The sequence below is a fragment of the Lacerta agilis genome, chromosome 3 (genome assembly GCF_009819535.1).
Source record: "Lacerta agilis isolate rLacAgi1 chromosome 3, rLacAgi1.pri, whole genome shotgun sequence".
In the NCBI taxonomy this organism is placed as follows: domain Eukaryota; kingdom Metazoa; phylum Chordata; class Lepidosauria; order Squamata; family Lacertidae; genus Lacerta; species Lacerta agilis.
The window spans coordinates 14,810,987-14,837,711 of record NC_046314.1 but is presented as its reverse complement, the minus strand read 5'-3'; the positions used below and the strand labels follow the sequence as shown (position 1 = coordinate 14,837,711).

General features: G+C 41.9%; 1 protein-coding gene across 2 annotated transcripts in view; it reads right to left on the bottom strand.

The window, feature by feature from the left end:
* The window catches only part of LOC117043333 (ADP-ribose glycohydrolase MACROD2-like), a 125,044-nt gene that overhangs the window by 4,669 nt on the left and 93,650 nt on the right, over positions 1-26,725 (bottom strand). For both annotated transcript variants that reach the window (XM_033142882.1, XM_033142883.1), the window contains one exon: positions 6,891-6,977. In XM_033142882.1, coding sequence (XP_032998773.1) covers positions 6,891-6,977 — 87 coding nt within the window. The remainder of the gene's footprint in view (positions 1-6,890; positions 6,978-26,725) is intronic.

The window sequence follows — 26,725 nt, the reverse complement described above, 5'->3', positions numbered from 1 at the left end:
CTGTGAATCTGGCACCCTCCAACCCCAATTTGAAATACCACCCTTGATATTACCACTAATGTTATTTGGTGCAATTTTTACATGAAGAATATTCAGATGTTGCAATGTTTTCGTTTCCAATCTCACAAGATTGGGAGACTCCAATAGCTGCATCACAGCAGGACCTGATAGGCAAAACAGTATTTATCAAGCACTGCTGTCAAATGCTATATAATGCAGGTCCAGGCAGCAAGTATGCTTCCCACTTTATTTCCTTTATTCTTCATGATCTCCTTCATCGTCTGACTACTAAAGAAATACTCTGAGACAGAGGCCACAGAGCTCTACACAGGGATGATTCTCTGAGCTGCTACTCAATGCAGAATAATTTGCACAGGCGCTCAAGACATGCTGTTATTATTATTCCTTAATCCATAATATCTCACAGTGGGTTACAGCAATTTTAATACAATTAAAATATAATTTTAAAAACAAATTACAGCCACAAGAATAGGGTAGGTCCTATATTTTTCTGTGTATAAGACACCCCCTATTTTCTGGGACTCAAAATTAAGAAAATGCACTACGCACTATCCGTGTATAAGACGACCCTTTATTTTAAATTTAGGAAAAAATATAGTCATATACACAGAAAACTATGGTATATATCATGGGTAGGCAAACTAAGGCCCGGGGGCCGGATCCGGCCCAATCACCTCCTAAATCTGGCCCGCAGACGGTCTGGGAATCAGCGTGTTTTTACATGAGTAGAATGTGTCGTTTTATTTAAAATGCATCTCTGGGTTATTTGTGGGGTATAGGAATTTGTTCATTTTGTATTTATTTTTTCAAAATATATTCCGGCCTCCCACAAGGTCTGAGGGACAGTGGACTGGCCCCCTGCTGAAAAAGTTTGCTGACCCCTGAACAGTGGTACCTCAAGTTACAGATGTTTCAGGTTACAGACTCCGCTAACCTGGAAATAGTACCTCAGGTTAAGAACTTTGCTTCAGGATGAGAACAGAAAGAGGCGAACTTTCAAACAATTGCAGCCTAAGCCATTTAGGGCTTTTTAAACACTAATGTGTTTGAATTCGGCCATGCAACTCTTTTAATTTGGAACTGGGTTTCCAAATGGAACCCCAGTCAGCAATGTGACGACTGCATTTTGGACCAGTTGCAAGTTTCCTTCAAGGCCAGCCCCACGCAGAGTGCATTGCAATAATCTGGTCTTGAAGTTCCCAGGCACAGCAGCAGCAGCAGCACAGCAGCAGCAGCAGCAGCAGCAGCTTTAAATGGTGTTGCCTGTCCACATTATTGACAGTGACCAGAAAAAATAGAGAATAGGGAGCTGGGCTTTAATTGGATTGATTCATTTATGGCATGCTTGATTGATGTACGATGGTGGGGAAGAATGTGTTGATTTTCTTTTGCTTCACTGAGAATCAAGTTTGTTTTTTTGGCAAGGTGAAAATTATACTTTTTAGCTCTTTTTCATTTTTAATTATTTTGCTTGAATTTAGTCCTTTACTATGGATTTTCCTTGCATTTTTTGCAGCTGATTTTTATTTGGCAGTGTTTATTTTGATACTGACGAGGATGTTCTATTTCAATTAGTTTTATACAACGTAGAAATTCTCTCCTTTTTGTTTTGGTATTTGCTGTGTATTTAAGATGTTTTAACCTATGTTGGATGCCAGCCTTCCAGCATTTGGTCTATTCCCGTTCTGTGTAAGACATATTGGGGAATCTCTCCTCCGAAAGAGATTGAAGTCTTTTCACATAATTTAGGCACAGGTAATCAATTTTATTCAATTCAAATGCAAAAGCATTTGACTGTGTCGACCACAGCAAACTATGGCAAGTTCTTAAAGAAATGGGAGTGCCAGATCACCTCATTTGTCTCCTGAGAAATCTCTATGTGGGACAAGAAGCTACAGTTAGAACTGGATATGGAACAACTGATTGGTTCAAAATTGGGAAAGGAGTACGACAAGGCTGTATATTGTCTCCCTGCTTATTTAACTTATATGCAGAATGCATCATGCGAAAGGCTGGACTGGATGAATCCCAAGCCGGAATTAAGATTGCTGGAAAAAATATCAACAACCTCAGATATGCTGATGATACTACCTTGATGACAGAAAGTGAGGAAGAATTAAAGAACCTTTTAATGAGGGTGAAAGAAGCTCAACATCAAAAAAACTAAGATCATGGCCACTGGTCCCATCACCTCCTGGCAAATAGAAGGGGAAGAAATGGAGGCAGTGAGAGATTTCACTTTCTTGGGTTCCATGATCACTGCAGATGGTGACAGCAGTCACGAAATTAGAAGACGCCTGCTTCTTGGGAGAAAAGCAATGACAAACCTAGACAGCATCTTAAAAAGCAAAGACATCACCTTGCCGACAAAGGTCCGTATAGTTAAAGCTATGGTTTTCCCAGTAGTAATGTACGCAAGTGAGAACTGGACCATAAAGAAGGCTGATCGCTGTAGAATTGATGCTTTTGAATTATGGTGCTGGAGGAGACTTTTGAGAGTCCCATGGACTGCAAGAAGATCAAACCTATCCATTCTCAAAGAAATCAGCCCTGAGTGTTCACTAGAAGGACAGATCCTGAAGTTGAGGCTCCAGTACTTTGGCCACCTCATGAGAAGAGAAGACTCCCTAGAAAAGACCCTGATGTTGGGAAAGATGGAGGGCACAAGGAGAAGGGGACGACAGAGGATGAGATGGTTGGACAGTGTTCTCGAAGCTACTAACATGAGTTTGGCCAAACTGCGAGAGGCAGTGAAGGATAGGCGTGCCTGGCGTGCTCTGGTCCATGGGGTCACAAAGAGTTGGACACGACTGAACGACTTAACAACAACAATCAATTCTAGCCTGTATTGTTGTCACGTCAGCTTTGTCCCGTTGGGGAGCGAGAGCACTTTCCTGACGAATTTGTTCTGCGCTATTTATAAGGCTTTGTTATCCTTTGGGTCCATGCCCCGTATTGCTACTTCATGGAGCATCTGGGAAACCACTTTGCTGACAAAGATTTTCAACACAGGTTCTAGTAACTGTTTTAACCTATGTTGTAAACTGCTTAAGAGTTTCGTTTAACTACGAGCAGTATATAAATGGTCCAAATAAAAATAAATAAATCAAGAAGTTGGATGCCATACATACCCAGGCAAGGATATAAACTGGGTTTGGCCTTCAAATAAAATTGCATACACCTTTCTTACAGAAAGGTTCCACTCAAATCTCTTTTCCAATGGGAACTGGAGATGTGCATCATTAGCTGGACAGGGAAATTATGGGCAAGAGAATGTTCCTATTAAGGCAGTCCAGGAAGACATTAGTCATTTCCATCAACAATAGTTTTGTTTGATCCTGTCTTATTTTGAATAGCTGGGAATGGGGATAAATCCCCTTCCATGAGAGACACAGACCAAAACAAACCTGAACTAACACAACATGGCTGAAATCTGATTCTGCAGTCACACCAGTCAATTATCTGTTTTGGTATTGTGGGCAGTTTCTACTCATATGCCAATCAAACAGAAAGGGATCGAAATTAAAAAAGGAACCTGAGTTCTAACCTTTCTATAGTTCAGGCTTCTTTTATATAGAATGTCCTAAACCTCAGCTCCCTCACCATAATGCCTATTGTTGTGGTTTTCCAAAAGCAACAAATGCAGTTATCATAATACAGTTATTTGCCATTAGAAAGAACCAAAGACTGTAAATGGACTGTAAAATGGAAAAGAGAAACATATGGTCTCTGAGATTTTAGTACTTCTGAATATACTTTCACAGCCTTTCTTCTGATATGTTCCTGTAAGGTTGAATGAGACCTTTCATAAGCTTTAATAACTTGTCCTTATAAAAGTACTATACTAACGCTCTGGAAGAAGCTGTTTTGGTACATCCATTGCTGATACTGGGAGTTTCCCTGGAAAGCTCTTGTGTGAAAGTTTTGAAATTGCCTGAAAGAAATGCGCACCTCAATGAAAGTTTAAAAATAAAGAAGAAGAAAATGTAAATGTGCTGGTCATATGCTATGAAGTATGTACTGCTTCTGACTCACTGTTGTTATATCAATACACCCGCAAAGAGTCTGTCGAATTGCTTGTGAATTGTTCATCTATATCAGGGGTCCCCAAACTAAGGCCCAGGGGCCGGATGCGGCCCAATCGCCTTCTCAATGCGGCCTGCGGACGGTCCGGGAATCAGCGTGTTTTTACATGAGTAGAATGTGTGCTTTTATTTAAAATGCATCTCTGGGTTATTTGTGGGGCATAGGAATTTGTTGATTTCCCCCCCCCCCCAAAAAAAAATATAGTCCGGCCCCCCACAAGGTCTGAGGGACAGTGGACTGGCCCCCTGCTGAAAAGGTTTGCTGACCCCTGAACTATATTCAACTTTCAAACTTGTCAGGATGTGTGTGGCTACAATACTAAACCTTTTACCAGTGGTGCACAGACTTTGTTCAAGGCTTAAATAATACTGAACACACTATAGATATTTAGAAAAGTGCTGCATCAACGTGGTCCTCAGAGTCCAGAATAAACCCAACTTTTCCTCCTGCCAAATGTTCCAACAAACTTAAATCAAGGGAAAGCTCACATAGAAACCTTGCTGCGGCTGCTGGCCTGCTGCTTGATGGTGCTGTTCTATTAAATTTCCCTTAATGAAATATCTAATTTGGATTGAACACACTCGTGCATTTTTTATTTGTTCTACAGATTTAAAAGGGGAAGGTGTGCTCTCCCAATCCTAAATCTATGGTATAAGTTAGAATACTTGGGAGATGCAACCTCGGAGGGCAACAAATGTCTCCTTAGAATACACTCAAAATTGAAACGTGCACCTTTATTTCTGCAGTGTTATTACAAAGAGGGCTACTGCAGTAATCTTTCATGAAATCTCTTAGCTTTCCATGGACAGCCAATCTTAACTACAAGGAGTATTTTCAATAAAAGAAAATAACTTCTTCCATAGAAAAAGTATTATAATTAATGGGTTAATAATACTTTGAGGCTCTCCTTGAGGCCCCTTTGCAGCTGCCGATTCTTCTTCTTGCCTTTGCTGCCTGCCACTGTTATACAAAAATGGAAGCAGGGACAGAGTGGGCAGATGTATTCAGATGGCTACTTGAGCATCATGTAAAGGGGGGGGGAGGCATTGCTGAAAAAAGAGAGGACAGTATGGATGCATTTTAAGAAATAATTGCTGTTCCTTAAAAAGAAATGCAATGCATCTCCCTACAGTGGAGAAGGCAGTGACCAGTTAACCTGTGTACCTGCTAACTGCTGATGGGCAACTCAAGTCCCCTGATTTCCCTCTTTATGCTATCATAGACTGGAGAGCATAAAGAGGACTTATTTTAATAGAGAGGACCTACAGACTCCCTAATGGTGGTGGCCATTCCTCCTTGCTGCACTGCTGCAGTCAACCACAACCCTGTGTCAGGATTGGCCCCAGGAGGAGAGGGGTGCAAGCGGGACCATAGCAGCAGCCACTGTTCAGCAACAATAGAAAAAGGAGGAGGAGGAGGAGGAGGAGGAGGAGGAACAGGAGAAAGCCTTCACTTTCCTCGCTACCCATGTAAATGGTAGCTTTGTCTTTGGAAGGGCACATTTGCTACCGAGGATGTGAAAAGCAAAGAGTTGCTGCGGTCATGCTTCCCTTCTTCAGAGCTGCATCCCATGTGTAGCTTGCAATGACTGACTTAGATCCCTAGGAGACAACTATACTTCTGAAGTGTATAAGCAATAAATATACAGATAGATTTCAGGACCATGACAAAGTTTGATGCATTGTGTGTAAAATATGTCTGCATACACCAAATGCAGTGAAGCGCAATAGAAACTGTGCAAGTCACCAGGAATGCTCAGGAGCAGCTTGAAATACACCCCTCCCCCCCCCCAAAATGTATTTTTTGTAACGTATTTAGATGAATCATGCTCAAAATGCAACTACTCAAATTAAATGAAAACTTAGTTACGTCTAAGCCAAAAGAAACTGGGTAAGACAAATACGTGGTTTAACATGTTGAGTTGCCGTGCTCAAGCTTTGGATATCTGCAGCACCACGGAAAATGTGTGTGTGTTGTTAGGGCTGAGGAGAAGTATTCTTCAACTGGGATAATAGCCAAGAATAGACTGCTGGGTGTGTTTTATTCCAATATATATATTATGAGCTTGGAAACTACCTATGACATGCAGCAAAAGGACAATCCACCTGTGTTTACAACAAGCATTTATAATGCACATATCTCTGTAAGACAGAACCTCAAACTGACTAAACGGCCCAAAGGTGTTTGGAATGAGCTAACAGAAGTGTGTGTGTGTGTGTGTGTGTGTGAGAGAGAGAGAGAGAGAGAGAGAGAGAGAGAGAGAGAGAGAGAGAGAGAGACTCTGTTTAGAGATATGGTTGACAGAAAGGAATGATGACATTCTCTAAATTCAAACGCTGCTAATTTTACTCCTTATCCTCTAATAGTGGCTGACTTATTTTCAAAGCGCACCAGGAGACTGTGGAGCTGGGAGGGAAGAGAGAACAAAAACACGAAATGCTTTTGTCTGTTTGTGCATAGTTTCCTCTACGGCTGTGCTTCTCGGCTGTGCAGTGGAGTTCTTGGCATGGGCATGTTTAGAGCTACAATCCTAGGCTTGATTGGTCATGCATTAAGTCCCACTGAAATTACAGTTTCGTAACTGATGGCAGTGCAGCATTCCTTGTGGCTAGCAATTAGTGCTGCCAACCCCTTGCACAACCCCAGCTTTTAGTAGGCTACCTTTGAAGACTTGATGATATCATATTCTACCTGTGCATCAAAGGGTGAACTGTAATGCAGCCTTCACTCGTCTGAATGTGCCATTTGCTGAATAGCAACAGCAAAGCTATTTGGAAACTTACTGTCATTACTTGAAATGTTTTCTGTATCACAAGGACCTTCGGGTTGCACCGGCTCTGCGGTATGTTTCCCTTTTTCTTCTCCTGCTCCTTTTGAAATGACAAAGAGGGAGAAAAACAACATGCAGAGTATTTGATTAATGTATTATTCACAGACGGAGTGTCCATTATTTTCTAGTCATAACACAGCTTTATGAATGCCGCTGTTACGATAGTGGTAGCCATTCAAAGAAAGGGCAAAGGTTTCTCTGAAAAGCAATAGTGAGGGAGGCATGGCTTTTAAAAAAAGAATTACAGTACTTCAAAGCTGTTTCAGGATTGTGCTCTTTTGTTAAGTGGGACTGTTAAAACCTATGGTGCAGTATGGACTTTCCTCTGGGCTGCCTCACTTTCTTTTCTCTGATCCTTTCTGAAGAATCTCCTCCTTGCAAAATATAGTATGGGATGGGCACCTAATCACATATTTAAACCTTTGCTCTAAGGGACAAGGGTTAAAATTGATGCTCTTGGAGAGCCTGCACACTGAGCACTCATACAGAGACTAGAATTTAAATTTCGGAAAATGTAGATGGCAGGCACTCAAGATTTTTTATTTTTTGGCGCCTTGAGGCTGGCTGAGAAGCTCTGATTGAAACTCTCAACACTGCTAAATTTGAAACATACAGGAAAAGGGACCCTTTCTGTTTTATGCTCTGTTCTTTCAGATTTCCACCATTCAGGATTTCTGAGAGACCAATTGTTAGCTAATTTCCATGATGGCACTTCCGTATTTTGTGGCAACTATAAAGCTTGTGATGCCTACCCTGTGGCTGAGCTATAGAAATCAAGCAGTTGGTTGCTAGGCAATCAGCAGAATTTGGAGAGAGGGGATGCAGGGACTGAGCATTTCAAAACACCTTAAGCACAAATCATCTATCTTTTCTACAGGTGGGACTGAAAAATTGCTCAGGGTCACTCAACTCAATGGCAGCAAGCTTTTGTTGGTTGTTGGCATCCACCTGTCTCAAGAGACAATGGAGAGCATCTCTGGGGTGGGGACAGAGTCAAAATATATGACACAGTGCTGTCATTAAAAAGACACCCCACACCTTTGCTCCAGTGAAGTGCACACTGCTTTCTCATCCACCAATCCAATTTTATCTTGGTAACAACCCTGTGAAGTAGGTGAAGCCGTGGGAATGATTTACCCAAGGTCACCCAGGGAGCTTTATGACTGCATAGGAATTTGAAACCAGAACTCCCTGGTCCATACAACACACCTTCAGAGTTAAGGCACTAGGTTTTGAGTCAAAGAATCTCATTATTAGTAGTCTTCCAAGAAATAAACTTGAGACAGCAGCAACAAAATCCTGAAATTCTCTGATTTTTTAATGTATTTTTTTATAGAAATCTTGCAGTGATTTTTGTAACATATTCTTTCATTCTTCTTGGTTTTTTATTGTTGTTCTTCTCAACCCCCTGCTAAATTGCATATAAACATCTTTGTGTTCAGACTTTCCCTGTCAGTGAACTTCTGGAATGACAACTTGGCATGCATGTTAAAATTTCAAGACTTCTCCTGAGAATTCTGTAGAGCAAAGGAGGTTTTCCCTTGGCATTTGTTAGACACCAATGGGCCTAAACTTCCCAAGCACTTTACTCATCACTGTCGTTCACACTTGACAGATACAACTGTGTCACTCTACTCTTGAATCATCTGTATATTTTCTGAAGGATCTGTCAAGTTCAAGCACACATTTAAAATCACCCACTGAGTTTTCATTGGTTTTTAAGATATATGTATATTTGTTAGTTACCTTTGTGACATAAATTCTCTAGGTGATGTGAAAACCACTGAAGTGGTTTGATTAGTATGAAACTATTAATTGGCCATGACCGAAAATGATAAAAAAAAATATGAAAGTGCTCCGTATCTTTATACATTTTTAAAAGCTCAGGAAAAGAATGCTTAGAAGTGCTTTATAAAAATAACCATCTTGCAGTGGGGGAGAGCTGTCAGGTTTCAGATGTTTGCTACTGAGGCTCCCTCAAATATCTAACGTACGTATGTTTGGGATATATGATAAATATCCACAGCACATCCCTGCCTGTCAGCTGATGCCTCATAGTTCTGTGGTGGATTTCTTTGAGATGCTGCCTGTTAACCAAGCAAACTTGGCATGATGTGACAGGCAAGCGCCTCGGCTGCCCAATTTCGCTCCTGTTCAGGGATATCTAGGCGTGCTGATGTTGTCAGGACTAAAGAGGCTCATGTGAAGTTCATAAGCATTGCCTCAAGATTGCCCATTAGCTAGTCAGCATGACTGGCTTCTCTTCAACCAAATGAACTTTTCTTCTGCTTCATGCACTTGTGACCCAGGTAGCAGCAAGGTAGAGCCAATGGTTGTGAGGTGCTGCACATATATGTTGTTCTTAGTGCCGGTATGCCAGCTACCACTGAGTGAGAGGGACTGGCATAGTTCACCTACTGTGATAATCAGCGGGCAGCATCCACTCCGGTGGCATCCTATCTTGCCTATTATTTTGTGCTAAATAAAAAAGGTAAAGGACCCCTGACAGTTAAGTCCAGTCGCAGACGACTCTGGAGTTGCGGCACTCATCTCGCTTTACGGGCTGAGGGAGCCAGTGTTTGTCCATAGACAGCTTTCCGGGTCATGTGGCTAGCATGACTAAGCCGCTTCTGGCGCAACGGAACACCAAAACCAGAGCAGCGCACGGAAACGCCGTTTACCTTCCTGCTGGAGCGGTACCTATTTATCTACTTGCACTTTTTGGGCGTGCTTTCAAACTGCTAGGTTGGCAGGAGCTGGGACAGAGCAACGGGAGCTTATTCCGTCGCGAGGATTTGAACCGCCAACCTTCTGATCGGCAAGCCCAAGAGGCTCAGTGGTTTAGACTACAGCGCCACCTGCGTCCTATTTTGTGCTTAGAAACAGGAAAAAAATCAAGTAGGATGTGGGGACACCAAAAGGAACACATACCCCCAATTTCATTAATATCAGAGGTTGAGGGGTAAGAAGGCACATACAGAGGTGTGCCTCCATCTGCAGTCCACCTCTCCCCTGTGCACCTGCCCCCCATTCTTCCATGGCATCTGCCATCGGGGACTCTTGAGGGGAGCAGCTAAAGGACTGCAAATCTCTCCAGCTTTCCTCCTCCTGGGTTTTCAGAAGGATGGTATGTAAGGGGAATTCTGTGTGTGATTTGATTAAGCGGTCTATAAATATTCCTAAAGAAAAAATAAATATCATATTTTGGTGATTTTATTAGGCCTGCTTGTTTTTTGAAGTCTGTTGATTTCACCGATTTCTCCTTATGAATATTTGTATTATTCTATGTAAATAATTCTATGCTTCAGGACCCCCCCCCCTTTTTTTAAAAATAGAAAATTCTTTTCAGTAGCACCTTAGAGACCAACTGTGTTTGTTCTTGGTATGAGCTTTCGTGTGCATGCATACTTCTTCATCTGAAGAAGTGTGCATGCACACGAAAGCTCATCCAATAACAAACACAGTTGGTCTCTAAGGTGCTACTGAAAAGAATTTTCTATTTTGTTTCGACTATGGCAGACCAACATGGCTACCCACCTGTAACCCCCCTTTTAAAGTCATTTATAAATTAGGTCAAACAAAGCGAATGTATTAATGATGGAAGGTTCATAGCTGCAGGCCCACTCCTGAATAGGTGTCGTTGAAGCTGCTCATCTGTGTACATGAAGCTTCTGCTTCTTTAGGTACAAGAACTGGCACAAGCATTTCACTGGCACTGTGCTAGAAAATAGTTCAAGGAAAGGAACACCTCTGAATAACTAAGGCTGAAATCTTCACCTCATTTACCTAGGAGCCCCATTGAATTCAATAGGATTGAGTAGATATGGTTAGGATTGCGCTGTTGGGATATGATACAGCATGGTGGGTGCCAACGCAGAATGGCATTCAGCATCTGAAATATATAGCATTCTGTCTTGTGCAGACCTGAGTGCCCCTATTTTCCAAGGGCAGTCCCAGATTTGATCCCCAAATGTCCTGTTCTTCCTTAGGACATCCCTATTTTCATCGGAGAAATGTTGGAGGCTATGGAATTATGCGACCCCCGAGCCAGTAACTATACAACCTTTAGAAGACATCTGAAGGCAGCCCTGTATAGGTAAGTTTTTTCCAACTTTTTATGTTTTATTACAGGTATGTTTTTTATATATGTTGGAAGCCACCCAGAGTGGATGGGGCAACCCAGTCAGATGGGTGGGGTATAAATATTATTATTATTATTATTATTATTATTATTATTATTATTAATTAGATAGGACATCCCTATTTTCGTCAGAAAAATGTTGGAGGGTATGCTTGTGATGCTGGCAGTAGTGCAGAATGAATAAGCAACAGCCACACAAAGGAAACGCTGTTAGATTTTTTTGGCCCGAATGACTGCTTGTCCATCAGGACAGTCATATTTGCTTTATGAATGACAAAGTGTCATTATGAGAAGTGATGTGAGGACTTGCCACACGGAGAAGTTGCAAGTGAATCAAAGGTAAAATCATTTGCTGTGGGTGGCAAGAAAAAGAAGCACTGGCCATAAGATCAGCAGGCTTTCCATGACACTGGATCTCCATTTATATTAATCTCCCTTTTGCTCATTCTGCCTTGCCCAGTGTGTGTGTGTGTGTGTAGAAAGGGGAAAACAGAAGCATTTGTTATTCTGACATGCATGTGAAACAGGTATTATCCCAAAGCACTTCTTTCCTGCTGGGCAATAAAACTGTGTGCCACAGAGAAATGAGTCCATTCCACATAAACAGCAGAATCTGATCAAAACAAGAAGTGCCTTTACAAGCATTTTCATTCCATTTTTTTCTCTTTCTCTCTCTCCTTTTCAATCTTGATTGCTACTGCTTGGAACGCAAACAAGATGCACATTTCAGGGCCACCCCGCTAGGAGATGAGAGATACCGGAATACAGTTTGCAAGATACCACTTTCAATTACCATTTCCAATTGCATTACTGACAGCCTTGATTATCATAAAACTTCATAGGTGGGTGATATTTCTAGAAAATCAGTACTCAAAGCCAGCCATGCAGTATGAGGAGGCGGCTAGGATAGTGCACAAAATTGCTTCCAGGCAGGTTTTAAAATAAATCCTGCAAAGATTTCCTGAGAATCTAGGGCATCCTGTTTTTTAAATAAAGCATTTAACCATATCCCACACAGATACAAATAACCAACAAACAACAACAACTCCCATATGCACAATAATAGCTATCTGCAGTCCTAAACCCACTTACCCGGGAGTAAGTCCCACTGAATACAATAGGACTTACTTCTGAGTACACGTGGTTAGGATTGTGCTGAAAATCAATCCATGCACACCTTAGATTTCGTTCACGGGGCAAATAATAAATTTCAGTTGCCCCAAAGTAAGTTTCTATGGCTGTAATCCTATATATACTTAACTAAGTCCCACTAAATTCTCTATTGTTATGATTATTTATTAAATTTCTATACCACCCTTCATCCGAGCATCATAGGGCAGTTTAAAATACACAAATACATAACATAGTAGCAAACAAAAACAATACTCCCCATACAGTTTAAAAGGTCATAGATTGTTTAATTCAGTGTTTTTCAACCTTTTTTGGGCAAAGGCACACTTGTCTCATGAAAAAAATCACGAGGCACACCACCATTAGAAAATGTTAAAAAAATTAACTCTGTGCCTATATTGACTATATATAAAGTAATTCTCTTGAATTTTTCAATTTTTCCCACGGCACACCAGGCAACATCTCGCGGCACACTAGTGTGCCGCGGAACAGTGGTTGAAAAACACTGGTTTGATTATCCAAAGGCCTGGGAGAAGAGGAATGTTTTTGCCTGGCACCTAAAGATATATAACAAAGGAACCAGGCAAGTCTTCCCTAAATTACATGAAAGGACTGGACTCCATTGCAAATATTACCGGTATTATACTACTTGCTTTTAGCTCTGCATACAGCAAATGTTCAGAAAGTAAAATCCAAGTGAAAAGTTCAATTTTAAAAAATATTTTCTTTCACCAACCTGAATAATAGTTTTTAAATATCTGGGTGACAGTTTTTATTGTTACTGTTTTTACTTTTGTAAGTACTGTATGCAGTATGACACCTAGTCGATTGCCTGGATAAGTTTAAAAAGAGAGAGAAGGGGAGAGAAAGGGAGAAAAGCAATTCCCTGAATGGTATTAACAGTGCAATCCTACATATATATCTATGCAGAAGGAAGACATATTGAATTCAGTGGTATTTACTCCCAGGTATTCTTCTTATGCTGACTAAGATCCACAGATAAGTGTGAATCATCCAACACTGCAAAATCCATATGGTGAATAAATTTACAAGGTGTGACGCAGTTAAGAAATTTGTTGTGACTAGGCATAGAAAATCTTCAACTATGCTGTACTTTTGCATTAATCAATCGGTACATTTTTTAAAAAACAACAACCTTAAAAAAATTGATTCTTCTGCACTCTGTCAAATTGCTATTGATCACACTGTAGGTACCAGAAAATCTGAATGAGACACTTTAAAAAGAGATAAGGCAAAAGACCCAGAAGACATGGCCCTCCTGCTTGCTAATAGTTTATGTTATGTTAATGAATTACTTATAGACCACCTTTCAAGCGATTGATGTCTCTCAAAGCAGGTAACAAACTATGTATCCAGACATAGCCAATACAATATGAAGGATCCATTTCCTTCACAACAGTATTGAAAGCCAATATACCGTATGCCACATAGTAATAAAAGCTCTGCATTATTTTAATAATCACCATGCTATATCTACAGCCCAGGTTATAATTAAGCCTTAAAGTCCACAATGAAAAAACTGGGTCTTTAATGCCCATTTAAAAGTATCAAGGGATTATGGGGCCACCACTGAAAAGACCCCACACCATATGCCTGCCAACTGGTTGTTGGCTTTGGGCAACTTTTTGTCTATGGGATTCATACCGGAGTGAATTTATACCATGTGTTGCCATCTTGCAGGTACGGATGAACTGGGCACCTCTTGTGGCCTTTCACACTGGAAATAAGAAACAACTTGCCTGATTGTAAAGTTAGATCAGTGAAATACTTGCTAAAAGTAGCAATGAATTTGCCTGCATTCCCAAAGGTGATTAATTGCTTCACTTTGAATTTGATCCTTATCCCCCATTCTAAGATTGCATTAAGAGGGAAGAGATTGGAAGGGGTTGACACACTTTGTTCCTTATTTTTCTCATCTTTTATATGAACATGGGATCACTCCTGATTCTGCATAATTAAGTAGCTTAACGCAGGGTTTCCAAGCTTGGTATTCGGTTTTCTCTGTGGTGAAAGATGAAAAAAATAAGGAGCATATGAGTTCAGGGCCTGCTCCCCAAGTCTACATGGGTATATTCTGTTGGTGTCTGGAGTTAAAACACTCAGCAGCAGTTGGAACTTAGCACTGAATCCCTGTTGGAGGAGCACACTTTGCCCTGAGAGTCTGAGTTTAGATAAACCTGTGTTTATTTCAGGAAATACATGCTTGATAGGAAAGCTCTCTAGTTCTCTCTAAGTAAGGTGGAAATGCCTTGGCCCACGCTTGTTCTTGTATCTCAGCAGAAGAGTCACAAAAGATGACTCCTTCCCCAAAGTGAGAATAAAAAATCAAGAAGTAGAAAATGAGGCCATCAACCCTAAGAGTCTACTAGCTGACAGAAGGTCAGCTCAGGTTCGGTGAGAAAGGAAATTTTTAGGAAACTTGCAGATTTTTTTCTCTCTGTCCTCTGTCCCATTCAGGCACATCAGCCTCCAGTGCAAGCTGAGTTGCATCCCAACACATGTTGTATTTCTACGCATAACAGCATCTGTATACAGCAGAGATGATTCACTGTTTTGGGGGAAGATGTAGTCTTAACAGCATAAGAAACAGGAAGCCGGAGGGGAGAATATTCAGCCTGGTCCTAGAATGGAGCAGTTGTTGTGCATGCTCTGTTTATGAAATAACTTTTGGCTCAGTTGCATGACGCAACAGCACCACAGATGTTTTTTCAATTGCCTCAGCAGCCCCTGTATCCCACACAAGATGGTAACCTACACAGAGAAGCCTGATGCCACGTGGGTTGTTTTTTTTTTAGGGTGCACCTAGCCTTGATGCTTCCCCCCAAGGTCCCTGCAGCCTAAACCGCTTTGTCCCATCACGGAGACGAAGCGGAGCACGTTGCCATTCTTCCGCAGCGAACCGGAAGTCCTGTTGCAAGTCAAAGCAATCCGAAGCAGATCCCACCATTTAATTGCCCAGTGTACAGCAAGCAGTAGACATATATGTGCTCTAACTTTTCAGCCCCATGCGCCCAAACCCTTCCAATTACAAACAAAACTGCATCTTGAATTTGTTTCTCCTAATTAGGCAGAGCGCTGAATGTTTTCCCACTATTCCTCACTTGGTAGTTTGTCACACGCGGGGAATAACCACGCAACGTTGTCCTAATCCCCAGCTATGCTGACTTGTTTTCCTGCCAAGTATGGTTTCGCTTCTCTCACAATTGTAGGTTGTCAGAATTGAAGGATATTTTTCCAGTCAAGTCACCGGTGGATGCCTGCTAATATTAATGTCAAGCCTCCGTGTGCACTGCTTGCTGCTGTGTTTTCAGCAGCATTGCAAATGCGTGGCAGCTCAGAGGTAGATATTGCTTAGCCTGACTCCTACTGATGCATCCCTTGCTGATGAGAATGTCAGAGGCCCCAATTCTAATTCTTACTGAATGCCTTTATAACCATTATCAGCCTTACTTTAACAGGCACTGTGAGCCCGAGGGCAAGCTAGTACCTTCCTTCCTTCAAATCAATGAACAAATGCTATCTTATTAGCATTCACTTGCACATAAGCTTGGCTGCCTGCAAAAGAACATTTTTAAGCGACAAAATGAGCGTATATTTACATATGGCAACTGAATGGAGCTTCCTTACCAACAAAAAGTTTCAGCGTGCTAATTGGGAATATTCTACCTTGATCAAAAACTTGGCATTTGGGGAGAGTAGGATGAAAAAGAAAAGAAAAGAAAAGGATGCAGCTTTGAAAGGAATTTGAACTTGCTATGACATAAGCTTGCCTGCCTCTGGAGTAGCTGAGTGCTGCTTTTGGAGCCATGCATAGTTTGTCAAGAATAGAGGCATTCACAAAGCAGTTCATTAATATTTAAATAGTATGTTAACTCTCATGGTGCCGGATACATCTATTAGGATTCTTGGTTTTATCATTCTCTACAGTGATGGACGTTAGGCTTGCAGGTGAATGGATAGCTTCCTATCTGAAAGGAGGACGCAATTTAGGCAAGGTGCTGAAGTACATGGAAGCCAAACACAGTTAGTTCAAATAGTAAACCCACTTTCCCGCTCTTATCCAGAATTCTCAGACCTCTGGATTTCAGAAATGGGGACAAAAAACACAATGGCCCTGTTTACTGGGACTGCTGCTTTGCTCCTTCCTAGTCTCTCCCCCCCCCCCCACTCCTGCACCGCACTGTGCTAATCAAAGGTTTGGCTTAAATGTGTTGCCTAAACCCAGGCTCATAGTTAAGCTCCCTCCTCACTAAATGTAAGCTGCAGTCAATATTTGTTCTTCTGTATGAGATGGAGGGGTTACCAATATAGAATACCCACTATATCGTTTCAGATTCTATTGGTTCTTTTCATAACACTTGTCAACACTCAGTTCTTTCTCTCTGCACTTGTGCTTTATTCTTATTCCTAATATTCCAAACACCCCACCATGCCCCCTTTTTGTGATGTTTTCAGGTCACTTCTAGGCTTGATGTGATGCATAGTTGTTCACATATTGAATGTGTGTAAATGGGTTGCCACTCCAGGGACTCCCAACAGAATACTAAAAACACAATAAAACATCAGTTACAGGTAGGTAGCCATGTTGGTCTGACAGAGTCAAAACAAAATAAAATTAAAAGTTCCTTCCAGTAGCACTATTTTATTTTGTTTGGAATAAAACATCAAACATTAAAAACTTCCCTAAACAGGGCTGCCTTCAGATGTCTTCTAAAAGCCAGATAGTTGTTTATTTCCTTGACATCTGATGGGAGGGCGTTCCACAGGGTGGGCGCCACTACCAAGAAGGCCCTGTCCCTGGTTACCTGCAACCTCACTTCTCGCAGTGAGGGAACCACCAGAAGGCCCTCGGAGCTGGACCTCAGTGTCCAGTCAGAACAATGGGGGTGGAGACGCTCCTTCAGGTATACTGGGTGGAGGCCGGTTAGGGCTTTAAAGGTCAGCACCGACACTTTGAATTTTGCCCGGAAACGTACTGGGAGTCAATGTAGGTCTTTCAGGGCCAGTGTTATGTGGTCTCGGCAGCCACCCCCAGTCACCAGTCTAGCTGCTGCATTCCGGATTAGTTGCAGTTTCCGGGTCACCTTCAAAGGTAGCCCCATGTACAGCACATTGCAGTAGTCCAAGCAGGAGATAATCAGAGCATGCACCACTTTGGCGAGACAGTCTGCAGGCAGGTAGGGTCTCAGCCTGCGTACCAGATGGAGCTGGTAGGCAGCTGCCCTGGACACAGAATTGACCTGAACTTCCATGTACAGCTGAGAGTCCAAAATGACTCCCAGGCTGCGCACCTGGTCCTTCAGGGGCACAGCTACCCCATTCAACACAAAGTGCCATCCTTCATCCCATTTCAATCAATATAATATGCTGTAGAACAGGAGCTCAATGATAGTCAAGCAGAATGATCAGTTTATTGTGGACAGTTGCAAATTTCGAGGGTTGGTGCAAAGCACATTTCTTTGCAATTCATTTCTCAACAAATGCCTGATCTTCTTCCAATTAAGTCTTCACTAGTCATATTGGAGACAGCAGCAGAGGGCACGCACCCACACAGTGAAAATCTCTCTTCGTCACAGTCACAGTTACTGCTTATGGCTCGCCAATGCAGTCTTAGGATGGCAATTGGAAAATTATAGAGTGCTTTCTGGAGTATATTCAGCTGGGTATAGGTTTGCAGCCCAAATCAGTAAATCTGATGTTGGGAGAAGTAATATGTTTCCAGAGAGCGTGGTAGGCTTAAGCTAGGCTATAAATAACTAGGTGACCTTTCGGGTGTACTGAATTTTGTTAAAATATTGGAAGGCAGAAGGCAGCATGAGGAGGGGAAAATCCTACCTTCAGATAATCACAAGTAACCCTCAGGAACCATTATATAAACTCCTTCCTATTTAAAGTTTGTATTACCAGAGACAATTTTGAGACCCCATTTCTATAAAAGGCTAATTCAATCCATAATGGCTAGTCAGGTACAGTGTCATCACTCTGTTTTAAGCTTCTAACTGTGCAAGGTTCACGTAGCCCTTGCTGGATATAACATTTTAATGCCGAGAAAGCAGGGATTAATGGTGCTGAATAAAAAGAACTTGGCAAGGGCCATTTCTCATATCCCTCTCCTTGCTACTACTTACAACAATTCATTTAAATTCATTTAAAACGGAAATAATCTCTACTTATTTATATGAGATCTCATTTCTGTCTCAACCAAGCTTATATTAATTCTGCTTTATATTAACTAATTCCACCGAAGGGAAGCAAACACATTTATGCACTGCAGCCAAATAAAACAAAATATATTTTAGACATAGCCATTATGATCCTCTCTATATTCTGTCACTATGAATGGAGGAGGCACAAAGTATTGGGGGGGGGTCTGTGTGCCCAAGAGAGGGAGAATCAGATCAGGGGGGCCATTTGTGGTTGGCTTTATCTGGTTCTTAAGGCAAGTGCAGTGATGGCATCACCACTGCATTACTGACCATAGTTTAGCCACAGTTTGTTAGGTTCTGATGAAATGACAAGCTGTGGTTTATTAAAATGCCGAATTCTGGATCAGTCACCAGCGTTCATCCCCATATATCACATTCTGACCATTGTAAATAGTAATCTAATTGTATTCAGTAAGTGGGGTACATTTGTGACTAAGATGACATATGAATTTACCTACATTCTTAGGTAAAACACCTCCCCAGCTCTGCGGATAATACAGTAGTCTACTGACATATAAAAGGAATGGTTTGTTAAATAGATGTAGTTTTGCAAAACACAACAAAGTGCAATCGCTGGCCTCATACTTCTACATAATCCCATATTTTATAATCTTAGGGAATAGGAAGAGCAATGGGGGGGGGGGATTCTGACATTCCTCTAAATTCCAATGGAAAGTGGCACTTTTCTGTTCCAAGCAACATTTTAAACATTCCCTGAAGCTCCTAACTAATAAGTAAAGGAAGCAGTGCTTCCTTTCATTGAGAAACTCCCGCACATACGGCAAGGAGCCACCTATTTCTGGAAATCTCCTGCCTTCTTTGTTTTCACAGATACGTGTGTATGACGCATCTAGTTTCCTCTTCGGTCCCCAATAGGGTAGTATCTACTTAGCAAACCTCTGCTTTAAGGGAGTTAGGAAGCATATAAGCTTTTATTAGAGCATCCTTTCTATGCTTAGCATTATCATGGGTCCAACTGTTGCTCTGCTCCTGTGGTCGATGATTAAAGCAAAACTTCCAAACAAACCACAGGGTAAGGTTTCTTCCCTGATATCAGTATTAGTCTGTGAAGAGTACTAACTATCTGACACTGCTCGTCCTGTTCCATTTATTTTTATTTTTTATTGTGTTTTTTATTAAAGATTTTCTTGATTCACAAAAGTATGTGCAGTGTCTCTGTCATATGTGTTGTGTGAAACCTAATCTTCCCATTTGTCAGCTTTTGTTTTCTCTACCCAGGTGCAACTACAGTGGTACCTTGGTTGTTGAACTTAATCCGTTCTGGGAGTACATTAAAAAACCAAGGCGTGGCTTCCGATTGGCTGCAGGAGCTTCCTGCACTCAATCGGAAGCCATGTAAGACATTCAGCTTCCAAAAAACTTTCGCAAATCGGAATACTCACTTTGCGGTGTTTGGGAGCCGATTTGTTCGGGAGCCAAGCCGTTCGACAACCAAGGTACCACTGTATTCATGTTCACTCAAGGCTGCTGGGGTGCTTTTTAAAACATCCCTTTATGCCATTATTATTGGTCAGTCAGGATTGAAAGCATCAGTACACATATGCAGTACAAGTTGGCTGCTGCATGCTGCATGTGTATTTGTCACTGGAGCTTCCTTACCAACTGGCTCAATACCGTTTTCACTAGAATATGGTAGTATTTTAGTGACGATATCCTGTGTTACAATAAAAATAAAGCATTACATATTTGTGGCATCAATCTGAGTGTCAGACAGCTTTTCTTGGGTTGAGGAAAGGCACTTTCTTGGAGGAAATGCACAATTTGAAGTAAGTAATTGAAAAAGTCTTTAGAAAGGCAATGGTCTCATGTCCCAAAGGAAGAATAATATCTGTTTAGGGCCATCCACTTACCATGCTATGAAATCATATAACAGCTGTACCTCCTTTCATCAGTCAGATGTTGTAAGGACATGGCAGTATGGAAATTATTATTAATAACTGGCCTGTTCCTACAACAACTCTCTCTCTCTCTCTCTCTCTCTCTCTCTCTCTCTCTCACACACACACACACACACACACACACATATATATTGGCTCCGCTGATGCATTTGCACCATGCTGAACTCACCTCCACCTCTATCCTTACCCTCTAACTCCTGGCAACTAGCATTAGTGCAGGTGATGGGGGGGTCAGGTGACCCCTCCTAACATTGTCTACATTGACCAGCAGCAGCTCTCTCTCCAGGGTTGCAGACAGAGTCTATACCAGCCCTACCTGGAGACGCCAATAACTGAACTTGGGACCTTCTGTATGGAAAAGAGATGCTCTGCCTTTGAGCTATGGCCTTTCTCTTGGTAAAAGGTAAAAGGTGGCACTCACGCTTCAGCACCAACACAGGACTGTTGATACTTTCCTTCCAGATTTGTGGTGGAGGAGTCTTGCTACCACTCATCACTTGGTGTTGTCCATTGCCACTGTACTGTCAGTGCTAAATGTGTGTGTAAAGAAGCAATATAGCAGTTTGTGTTGGGCTAGGCCAGGGGTCAGCAACCTTTTTCAGCCGTGGGCCGGTCTACCATCTCTCAGACCATGTGGTGGGCTGGACTATATTTTTTGGGGGAAATGAACTAGTTCCTAGGCCGCACAAATAACCCAGAGATGCATTTTAAATAAAAGCACACCTTCTACTCATGTAAAAACACCAGGCAGGCCCCACAAATAACCCAGAGATGCATTTTAAATAAAAGGACACATTCTACTCATGTAAAAACACGCTGATTCCTGGACCATCCACGGTCCGGATTCAGAAGGCGATTGGGCCTTAGGTTGCCGGCCTTAGGTTGCCTGCCCCTGGACTAGGCCACCCTAATGGTTGGATTCTGTGCTAGTGGACTGATAGCACGTTTCAAGAGGGTAAGCACAAGGCAGTCACTCATCAATAAGTCCTTGTGCTGTGATTGCTGTCACTCATGGCCAACTTCTGGAATCTCTGCCAAGGTTACTATATGCTATTAAAAACATCACAAGGAATCATTCCCTGGGGCATGTCATGCGAATAAGCTATTATTCCTTCTGTAACAATTTTTGCCATAAGTTGTTAGAAGAGTTTGACCTGGCTGATCAAAGGGACGAGCTTTCAAAATTTGAACTACATGAATAACTTCAGTAGCTGGCAGAAATTGAAGCCCTTTATCCCATTACATGGGCATAAAATTTACTTTTAAGGCATATTAAGAGACCTCAAGCTACATAAAGTTTGAAAGAAGGAAGGCATTGTATATAGACCACTTTTCATAATTCAAACAAGCAGTATGGTCGTAATTTTCATTTCCTTACAAGCCTTAGGAACAGAGAAAGAAGCTGTTTTGGAACATTACCAGAAGCCACAACTTTTTTTGCCAGAATATCGGGGTAAATTGTTATTTCCTTCCACAGCCACATTTTAATTGAGGATTGGTATAGCAAAGTCCGCAATGATCCTTTAAAATTTCTTTGTTGTTTTCTGTGGCCAAGGTCAGGGGGCAGGACTATCATGACCAACAGGCTTTCCATTGTTGTCTTAGCTTCTTTTTATTTCACAGCCTTGCACAAGAATGCAAAATGGGTCAAAGCCTTGGCAGACCTTCCCCTAGGACACAGTAAAAGAAAAAAAAGGGCGAGGGGCTATGAAGGATTCAGCCACAAAGTGATATCAGTGGCTGGAATCAAATGGCTGTTTTTGGATCACATTCCATGTATGTTTAACTACCTTCATTATACCATACAATTCTGAGGACAATTACTAGTAAAATTCATTGAACTCAGTGGAACTTAATTTTGAGTAAACATGTTTAGGACTGTTTCAGAACATGGTTGGACGATGGATGGTGGCGGCTAACAGATTGAGGTTGAATCCTGACAAGACAGAAGTACTGTTTTGGGGGGCAGGTGTGGAGGACTCCCTGGTCCTGAATGGGGTAACTGTGCCCCTGAAGGACCAGGTGCTCAGCCTGGGAGTCATTTTGGACTCTCAGCTGTCCATGGAGGCACAGGTCAATTCTGTGTCCAGGGCAGCTGTCTACCAGCTCCATCTGGTATGCCGGCTGAGATCCTACCTGCCCGCAGACTCTCTCACCAGAGTGGTGCATGCTCTAGTTATCTTCCGCTTGGACTACTGCAATGTGCTCTACATGAGGCTACCTTTGAAGGTGACCCAGAAACTATAACTAATCCAGAAAGCGGCAGCTAGACTGGTGACTGGGAGCGGCCGCCAAGACCACATAACAACCATCTTGAAAGACCTACATTGGCTCTCACTACGTTTCCGAGCACAATTCAGAGTGTTGGTGCTGACCTTTTAAGCCCTAAACGACCTTGGACCAGTATACCTGAAGGAGTGTCTCCACCCCCATCATTCTGCCTGGACACTGAGGTCCAGCGCCGAGCGCCTTCTGGCAGTTCCCTCATTGCAAGAAGCGAGATTACAGGGAACCAGGCAGAGGGCCTTCTTGGTAGTGGCGCCCACCCTGTGGAATGCCCTCCCATCAGATGTCAAGGAAATAAACAACTATCTGGTTTTTAGAAGACATCTGAAGGCAGCCCTGTTTTGGGAAGCTTTTAATATCTGAAGGACTATTGTATTTTAATCTTTTGTTGGAAGCTGCCCAGAGTGGCTGGGGAAACCCAGCCAGATGGGCGGGGTATAAATATTTATTTATTTAGCATTATGGGACTGTTGCTCAACCACTTTGGCATTTCCCTGTGGTTCCCTCTTGTCACTCATGTTTTTCAACAGCTGCATGAACTGATAGGTGAAGTCGACAGGAGATTTGGACTGAGAGATTGTCCGTATGCTCCGGACAGGCAGCTCTCTTTCCCATTTTCATGAGATCCCAGGAAGGGAGTTGAAACCCTGAACTGTTCTCTGGGAGCAGTGAGGGTCTACATATGAGCAAACAAACTGAAAGTTAATCCGGATAAAGTGGTCTGACTTCTTAACAATAGAACATTTTTTATCTATTGCAATAATCTTCCTCTGTATTTAAACCCGCTGTGCCTACTTAAGCTTTACTGCTCTGTATGCTACTGGTAACTGGATATTGGATTTGTATGGGGAAGTGATACACCTCTAAATGTCTAGAGGGCTCAAAGGAAATAGCAATGTATACTTAGAGTAGTGGCGCATTATTGCCACTGTTTTTTAATATAGTAACCAGCTGAGGGTGCAAGTCTACGGCACTGTTAAAAACAACAACACAACTCTGAGAGTTCCAAGTTTCTCAAGATATTTTTTTCTGTACAGGTCCCACTGAATTTAGTGTGAGCTACATAAAATTTCATAAAGTTGCATTGTACAAAAACAAAACAAAACTGATAGCATACAGTGGTACCCCGCTAGACGAATGCTTCGCTAGACGAAAAACTCGCTAGACGAAAGCATTCGTCTAGCGGGAGGCTGCCCCGCTAGACGAAAAAGTCTATGGGGCTGCCTCGCAAGACGAAAAAAATTCGTCTTTTTTTTTTTTCCGTTTTGCGGAGCGCGGCTCCCATTGCCGCTCCGCAAGACGAAAACCCCGCTAGACGAAAATTTTCGCGGGACGAATTATTTTCGTCTAGCGGGGCACCACTGAAAGAATTCAAGAACTTAAGCTAATTTGGCCACTCTTAACCATGTGGCATTGAATGTAGGTTAAATCTAATAATATCACTGTGCTTGTGATTTGGCAAAGGAGGCTTGTACTCTGTCATTAAGGTTGTATCCGATACCGTAACTGAATCATCTGAACAAAATAAAAATTTCTTTCCAGTAGCACCTTAGAGACCAACTAAGTTTGTTCTTGGTATGAGCTTTCGTGTGCATGCACACTTCTTCAGATACGAAAGCTCATACCAAGAACAAACTTTGTTGGTCTCTAAGGTGCTACTGGAAAGAAATTTTTATTTTGTTTTGACTATGGCAGACCAACACGGCCACCCTCCTGTAACTGAATCATCTGAGTTTTGCTAAGCAGTAGTAGTGTCATGTGTTCCATGGACAAAGCTATGGAACTGTCCTCCTGATAGCAGCTAGGGCTGCTTTCTTGGGAAGGACTGGGCCAGGGCATGGTGATGGCAAGGTTGGGGTCATGCAGGCACACTGGCTAGAACATTGATTGGTGGCAGCAGTCCCACCGATGCGCCAATGCAGCTCAGACTTCATTGATACCATGTCCGATTCCTACCGTATCGGCAGTGATGGCAATGTTGGGAGTTTGGCTCTGTCCCAACACATGCAATGCTCTTTGTAGGCAGGTCATAACTGGCACAAATCAAATATGAAGAGGGACCGTAGCTCAGTTGCAGAACAAAAGCTTTGCATGCAGAAGGTCCCATGTTCAACCCAGAGCAACTCCAGGCAAGCAAGGATAAGCAAGACAATTGTCTGAGACCATAAACAGCTGCAGCCAGTCAGAATATAAAACAGTAGGCAAAAGTCAGACCTGGTACAAAGCAGCTTTCAATAGCCTGTGGCAACTCTACATCCCAGCACCTGATACCACACCCTTCTCCCTAAAGAAGAATTTGGAATTTAGAAACAAGCCATAAAGATATGAGTGGGTTTCCTTTTTGGGCAATCCTATTACAAGCATTATTGTTAATGCTTAAGCGTGTACTACATAAGGATCGTAGGAAATGGAGTGATGAGAGGTCAGAAGTTCACACACTGGAAATCTCAAAGGGCTTAGATAAACCATTAAATTTGACTGCTGATATTTTCACAGGGCTCTTTCCAATAAAGTGCTGAGATTTACTCCATTAGCTCAATAGCTTCTGCATCCACAAATCTATTCAAGGCAGCAATGTCAACTCTTTACAGGACAATGGAAAATACGGATGACTGAAAAGTAAACGAATAATTTCACCTAATATTCTTGTGGGGTGGGATCTTCCTCACTGGAAGAGCTTTCAGTTTGAGTAAACAGATAGGGTTGAGTTCACGTTATTGCTGGTTAACCTAATGTTTTCTGCCTGTGACTAATGAGTCTCCTTCCCCAGCCAAAACATGAAAGAATTTTACAGATAATGTAAAGAAATGATAAAGACTTCAGGTGATATAGATCTCTTCCTGTACACAGTATTACATTCCCCCGAGTGAGTTCATCTAAGATCACTTTGTGCCGTTCATAATCAAAGCACAATCCTCAGAGCTCTGCTTCTTTGATCATGTGCAGAAATTTTCTGATGATGTAGCGCAGTTTGCTAGCAAAGGCCATCCCTCCAGAGCACATTACAGAAATGATTTTCATATCAGGTCTAAGGAATATTCTTCTTCCTTCAAATCTGTCTTTCAGAGGCTGGTAATAAGCACAGGGGCTTCTGGGCTCTCTGTAACAGCATTCATATAAAGGTATTTTTGGTTGTAAGTGTTTAGATTTTGAGTTGTAAGCTTCCTTGTTGTGACTCCATAATGTGACATGCACTGATGGTGAGCCACACACAAATAAGCACACAAACAAACAATGCAAAGCCCCTTCACATAGAAATAGTAAGGTGTTTGGGCACACAGAAATCATTTTTCTGATCCTTTTGAGCATGTATGCTATTATTTAAACTTTCTCAAGGATTCACTCTGTCAACTAAGTCTTCCTTACATAATGCTGGAACATATTTATTAGCAAACGGTAGCCAAATAATTGACTGATTAGTTAAAATCAGTACAGTAGACCAACAACTTATGTGCGGTGGGGGTTATGTTCCACACGGATAGTGCATAAAGCCAAAATTGAATATGGTCAAAACACCATGGATGTAATGACAGACCCTCCAAGTGTCCCTATAAAAAGGTTATTGCTTTGTGTGTGTCAGGAAACGGACCAAGGTATTTCAACCACACATTTCTGTTTGTACTAATTTCATTTTGTGGTACCTGCTATTTGCCCCATTTTACTTCAGGCAGGTTGCAAACATTACTTTTTAATCCCCTTACTGAGTTAACTGTCATGTGAGTTAATGACAAGCCTTTACTCTATGCAGAGACTAGAGATAATTTGCCAGAAGCAAACAAAAATCTATTGGGGCCAACTGCAACATGCTCCTTGTGTTGTGTAAGACAGATAGAAACTACTTCAGGGTAAAACTAATTTCTGCTAGGGTAAAAGCCACAAAACATAGCTGTGAAAAAGGTCTTTAATTTATCATCATCATCATCATCATCATCATCATTACCACTCTTTTTATACAATTTGGCTGCAACCCTGAGCAATGAGCAGTTAGGTATCTGCATGGAAACCAAAAAGCACCATAAAGGAGGGCTGTGATTTTCATCACTCCTGGGATGGAAACGTGGAAAGAGGCAGAAACCACTGCCAA